The following is a 6,777-nucleotide window of genomic DNA, read 5'->3' as shown; positions in this document are numbered from 1 at the left end:
TGAGTTTCTGAGTGTAACGAACAACACATTACATATTAAAAAAAAATAATAGTGTTTCAGCCAAAGTTATTAAGCGTCATCGCTGAGCGTCCAAAGAGCCAATTGTGGCTTTGAAGCCATATGCTGCAGACCTAGCAGCAACCTGGCCTAGACTTAAGAAGTGGGGTTGAAGACAGAAGACTTTCCAAAGAAAACCACCAGATTTGACAAAACTTTCACTAACCTTTGCTGGAGAATGTGTCTGGTGAGACCAGACTAAAAGTTGGTCTCACCAGTGGGTCAAACATACCTTGCAAAAGGTATGTTTGACCCAGAAGCAGCATCAAAAGAACACTATGCCTACAGTGAAACATGATGGTGGCAGCATCATGCTCTGTGGTTAGTTTTTGGTTTTGATTCAAATCTTTAATGTGTATGCTAGAAAGTTCAGGATGAAGTGAGATTTAACTTCGAACATTACAATGAATCCAAATTACCAAAATAATTGCTTCACCAGAAAAAAATATTACATCTGGATCTTCCTAGCCAGAGAAATCCAACACAAAACAGAGGAAAATCATCTGAGAGCTGCGGTCAGGAAATGTCTTCATAATCTGGTAGAGTTTTACCAGGTAGGCTAAAAGGTCAGAGTAGATGGATATAAATACTCCAGACATAGCAAAATGTGCACTTATGCCACAAGGCTATTGTTGCTTTTTGTTTTGTATGTTTACCCTTTTTTCTCCAAACAGAGTTTTTCACTGTTTTTTATTTGTTAATTTTCATGGCTAGTCCCAATATATATGACACATTTTCATAAGTCTCAAAAACCTGGAATTTTATGAGTGGCTTGTTGACAAAAATGAGAACTGGAGTATTTATATGAAGGAGATACAATCAAACGGTGAGCCTTCCTGGGCCAAATGTTTGAATGGCTGTGGGCAGACCTTTGGTGAAAGAACAGAGAAGTATCCAGTTCCATTGGCCCGGCAGATAAGCTTGCATTTTTCCTTAGGAGAGATGCCGGAATATTTAGGGATCCAAACCACACTGGATCCCAGTCTGCTGGTGTTCAGGTTTAAGCCATTGAATGCCTCACACTGCTCCTCGCGGAAACGTTTGCCTGGAGTAAGAAAAATAAACAAAAAATGCACAAAATTTTTGCATCAACTAAAAACTTAATCTATGTAATCAGATGAACCAGGGCAGATTTTACAAACAACATAGATAAAGATGGGCCTGATGCTTTCATGAATATTGCTTAACTTTGCCTTAAGAGAATTGGTAAAACTCCCCATTAACAAACTGCTAAAATATTCAAAAAGTACTTTTGAAGTTTAAATAATATTGAATATATCTTCACATTAATGCGATTTGACAGTCTACAGGCAAAAATTGCATTAATTTGATTGATAAAATTATATTTATGTGTCTCTGTGGAGTGTCTGAGAAAAATCACCAAACCAGTCCAATGCAGAGCCAGATGTACCAGCAAGAACCTTTAACCAAAATAACAAAGTTGAGTGGTTGACAGTATCAAGGGTGTTGCTAAGATGAAATAAAACTAACATAGAACATGTTTCTGCATCAGTAGAGACACTGTGGTTAACATTTACAAAAAGACTGTTTGGAATGGATTTGAGATCTGCAGCCAACACAAGCAGAGCCTGACGTGGGTTCTACAATGTTTTTCTGACAATTTTCAGATAGGACAAAAGTTACAAATCCAGATGGCACCAAGATTACATTTCTTAATTCTAAAACAAGAGGGAACACTGAAAAACAGCAGAACCTGAACAAATTTGAAAGAGGGCTAGTACCTCTTCACAGCATCACATAAAAACATTACAATTAAAACTTGAATATAAATCAAAATAGAGTTTACTAACATCCGTCCATTTTCTAACACCCTTGTCCCTAGTGGGGTCAGGAGGGGTGATGGTGCTTCGGGTGAGAGACAGGGTCACCCTGGACAAGTTGCCAGTCTGTTGCAGGGCAACATAGAATAAACAGGCCTCAAATTAAAAAAGACAGGTAAAATATTCTCATTAGTTTATCCCGCCTTGCTGCTCCCAATCCTTTTTTTCTTCTTTTCCTTTTTTTTATTATTTCCATCTTTCTTCTCTTATCCCTGTGCGGGTTTTCACATTTTTTAAAAAAGCTTGGTGAAGTTATGGAAATTATGCAAAGTGAATATATGTGAACAACTTTATGTAATTTCTTGATAAACAAATGATAATAAAAATAAATAATGACCATTACAGAAATGACCTGTAACTCTTCCCAGATAAAATGGCAACAGTTGCTTCATAAAGGTGATTGCAGATGTCTTTCCATCTCATAACTGTAAGGCCAGTAAACTGCCTAAACCTGTGATACAGGTGGTTACAGTTATTATCAATTATCAATTATTCAAGTGCATCACTTCATCTTGAGTTGTCCTCTAAAATCCCATCAAAGCAACAGGCGGTGTGCTTATAGATTTTCTATTTTGGTGTTGTGTTACTTTAAGAAATGCTGATGGAGTGGTGTGAACACTTCTGACCAGGCTGAAATTATTTTCAAATGTCTTTTTCATTATGCCCTGATACATGAAACCCTAGAATGGAAAGAAGGTACACTTTCTGAATATTCAAGTCTTTTAAAGGAGTTTCCAGCCACAGTGGCATTTTATAGCAAAATAAACTAATGATGTTAAGGCAACACCAGGTATGTAGTTGATGCGGGAATAACGTTATAACATGGTTTAAAACTCAAAAAAGTTAGTTTTACATAAGACTGCCCCTTTAAGGAATGAGCCAACCTATTGAGTTTCAGTATACCTGGAATTGAGCTTACCTGTTTCAGGACAAGCATTGAGGTTACATGAGCGGTATTTGATGCGAAGGCCATAGCAGTATTTCCCACCATTCTCAGGGACTGGATTGTCACACTCTCTCCTGGCCAGCTGAACACCTCCACCACAACTTCTGGAGCAGTCTCCAAATCCACCCCACTTACCCCACCGGCCATCCACCTTAGTCAAAAGGAAGACCATGCTTCACTGGTCAATGATAAACATGTTCATCTTAGACAGAGCAGCGCTTTATTTCCCTGTCTCACCTTGACGTTCATTGTGCTACGCTTGTCAACACAGGCGCCTCTGTAGCAGACTTTGCCGTAAACGCAGCTGGTACCGTCAGCCCAGGGAAAGTGTCGGGTCTGACAGACCTGCTGCCCACGAGCGTTCCCGGTACACCACAGTTTAGCGCATGGCTGCATGTATGGGCAGGGTTTGGAGCCCGAACCAAAGGCCAACTCACACTGACGGTGCAGGCTATAGCTGGAGCCAGGCAGGCTGTCCTGAAGGGTGAGCTGCTTCTGAGGCTGGTCCAACAGGCAGTCACCTGCAGAGGCAAACAAGATGATGTACAAGCAGTCAGGCAGCAGATGAGGGAGTTAGCATAGCAGGTGGTCTCTGAAGAAGGGGCCCAGTCCAAGTCCAGAGAATTTGTGGTTGAACTTAAAAAAGGCTGTTTAGATTCAGGTGTTTGTCAGATTCACTCTACGTTGGGCTGCAGTCACCACTAAAACATCTTTAACTTGTACTGTGCACTGTTCAGTGACATTATGGCTGCTACTATCACAGGTGCATAGGCCTGTCATGGCAGCAAGTTTAGCTAGATGGTAAATTACCCCAGAAGTTATTGCGATAAACGATTACGTAAATAGTTGTTTTGAGACCATTTCCAAGTAATGTAATGGCAATGGCATAATAATAAGACAATACTGATCTGATCAAGGATACTTTATTGATCCCCTAAGGGGGGGTTGTTATCCTCTGCCCATAGCATGTTATAAAAATAAAAAATAAATAAAGTAATAATAAGAAACAATAATAATGCAATTCATTATAATAAATTATTAGTCAAGTAAAGTTTATTTATATAGCACTTTAAAAACAGATGTAAAACTGTACCAAAGTGCTTTACATGAACAACAATAACATACCGTATTTTCCGCACTATAAGGCCCACCTAAAAACCTTCAATTTCCTCAAAAGTTGACAGTGCGCCTTATATATGGACCAATATTGAACCACAACAGGTCTAGCAACTACGGTAAGCAGCCGCCGACTTCATTTTCGCCTGTAGAGGAAGAAGCGCGCGGTGCATGCTGGGATAGTTGTCAGAACGCTGGTTTGTTAATAAAGTTTGACTGACCTATCTGACCGTCTACAATCAGGTCGTCTGCAGGTCATTTAGCACCACGTTCTCCACAAACATTCTGTGTGCGAACGGAGAAGGGTGACCATCGTCCGGCCACGACCCGGCCCAGTCGCGGAAGGCTCTCCTCGCCGACTGGAGCCGGACTGTTTCGTTGACATTCTTTATGTCAGCAAAGTGGCGTTACACATTCATCCGGGGTGCTTCGACTAGGGTTACCACATGTCTATGGGTTACCAATTTTTAAAGCCGGGGGGAGGGAGGGGAAGCATGTCGGTTGGTATGTGTTACCCAGAAAGCAGTTGGGCACAATATCGCAACACCGTGAGTGAAACAATGACTGGGGCAGCCTAATATATAAAGTAGCACTTCTTTAATATTACACATCCACATTTGTAGGAACAAATCGCGTCCCGTATAGGTTCAGTACGGGACAGGTGGCAAGCCTAACTGTAGGGTCTATTCTATGCGCCTTATATGTATGAAAAAAGTTTTAAAATAGGCCATTCATTGAAGGTGCGCCTTATAGTGCGGATAATACGGTACATTGATAAAAACAGGGTATCAAACACTACTTCAATTAAATGCCAAGAAATAAAAATGAGTTTTTAAAAGTGATTTAAAATGATCCAGGCTGTTGGCACATCTAATCAGGAAAGGTAAATTGTTTCATACTACAGAAAAAGCCCGATCTCCTTTCTTCTCAAGTCGGGTCCGAGGAACTGTCAATAATAGCTGATTATTTGATCGTAGGGTTCTGGACACAGACTGAAATTTTAGAAAGTCCCGAAGATATATTTATTTATTATTATGATAAATAATAATAATAAATAATAATGCAAGATCATATTCTCAAAGATCAATAAACTTTAAATTCTAATGAACATTTAATAATGGACTGTTTAAAAATGTCCTTGCAGAAACAATAAATAAAATGAATTATGAAATCTGTAAACAATATTGTCCTTCAGGGCTAGTTGAGACGAAAGCACCAGACTGAAGATTATTATCATCCAGTTTTTGGTAGAGAGAGAGAAAGTAGAAAACAATAAATCATGGAAATGATTGAGCTTGTTTTAATTTATCATACAATTAGTTGATTTATTGCTTATTGAGGCAGGCCTATATGTGCTTTGTTGCTGTGGATTCTCTGTTTTTTTGTTTTTGTTTTAGGCGTTCTCTATCATCAACACACATGATTTCAATTGATGGCTTATTCACAAGCTTTTGTTGAACTGATGTTAAAGCAGTAAAGTTTTTTTTCCCTACATTTGAGGTAAGACTAGTTCATTGATAAAATCAAGTTGCAGGTCATATTTTTGTGGATGAACTAAATGAAATTGCTAGCAGGCCACAGTGACACCTGAACAAAAATGAGTCTAGGACCATATTCAGGAAACCTTGACTAACCATGACCTCTGTCCAGGAACTCTGTGATTATGGCTGCGCTGCACACCGACCAGGGCCGACTCCTGTCAATCTGAATCAGTGTGGGAGACATCATGTGGTTGTCCTTTAGCTTCCCAAATACCTCCCCACATGCCTTCACATTGTCATGGGGCATGTTGAAGATGTGGCCTGCAGGGAGAGAGAGTGGGAGCAGACACAACAGGGTCATGGATTTGGCAGATACAATGAGCTCTGTTTCCACTTTAACATCATTAGCAGGACTTACAGGCAGATACAACAAAGGTATGGTGACAACTCAAAAAGTAAAATTTTTCTAATTATAAACAATGTTGTCTAGCAGCACAACACATACAGCAGGAGCAGAGAACATATAACAGAGAACATGCTGGACAAAGTCATATGTCCAGGATGACTTTGTGTCTGAATCAAAGTAATTATCTTCATTCTCTAAATATTTATTTTAACAGTCATATAAATTGATAAATTCAAAGTTTACGTTGTTTGTCTTAAAGTGAACTGCTTTGAGAAGGAAATTGAGAAGTGATTTTCTCTCATTGAGTTAGATTTCTCCAGCTGAGTTTCAACCAGGCCAATCAGAGAACAGACGGAAGAGTTAGCACTGATTGGTGCAGAGTTTCTGTGCTGTTTTAGAATTGCAGTCTGTCTGTGGTTGTAGTTTGTCAATGGCAGCAAAGTGAACAAAGCCATTCTGGTAAGCTTCATAGAGCTAGCGCATTACATATGTCACAGCCAAATGTTGGCGATTGGGTAAAATCAAGTTTGATCATTTTGGGAGTGCTGTGGTATATGGAGGCCTCAGTCTTCGACGCGGATGTCCCAGGTTCGATTCCTGGCCAGGCGACCTTTGCTGCATGTCTTCCCCGTCTCTCATACCTGATCCAGAAGAACATTTGGCCTTATTACACATCATCCAACAGTCCAACACCTAGTCACGGGGCTTTTATTTCAATTGCCAAAAGTTGGCAAATCCACTTGATCACAGTCTTAACTTTAAACCAATCAGCAACATTGCAAACTATGAATCATGCTGGGTCAGCCCTTTTAGAGAATCCTACATGAGATACGTGAGAAATTTCTTTAAATTATTCCCAGATGGTCTTAGTGACAAAGACAAACTTATGTGCCACCATGAACTCTGTTGCAAGCTCATGTACTCCTTGAG

At 39.8% G+C, this 6,777-nt stretch overlaps 1 protein-coding gene across 1 annotated transcript in view; it reads right to left on the bottom strand.

Moving 5' to 3' along the window:
• The window catches only part of LOC103156790 (A disintegrin and metalloproteinase with thrombospondin motifs 15), an 18,052-nt gene that overhangs the window by 4,492 nt on the left and 6,783 nt on the right, over nt 1-6,777 (bottom strand). The window contains exons 3-6 of the mRNA XM_007578963.2: nt 5,595-5,762; nt 3,082-3,365; nt 2,818-2,995; nt 927-1,102 (exon numbers count right to left, since the gene is read on the bottom strand). Of these exons, the coding sequence (XP_007579025.1) occupies nt 927-1,102; nt 2,818-2,995; nt 3,082-3,365; nt 5,595-5,762 (806 nt within the window). The remainder of the gene's footprint in view (nt 1-926; nt 1,103-2,817; nt 2,996-3,081; nt 3,366-5,594; nt 5,763-6,777) is intronic.

Source organism: Poecilia formosa, unplaced genomic scaffold, assembly GCF_000485575.1.
Source record: "Poecilia formosa unplaced genomic scaffold, Poecilia_formosa-5.1.2 Scaffold500, whole genome shotgun sequence".
Taxonomy (NCBI): domain Eukaryota; kingdom Metazoa; phylum Chordata; class Actinopteri; order Cyprinodontiformes; family Poeciliidae; genus Poecilia; species Poecilia formosa.
Note: the sequence above shows the minus strand (reverse complement) of the source record. Positions and strands in the feature narration are given on the sequence as shown.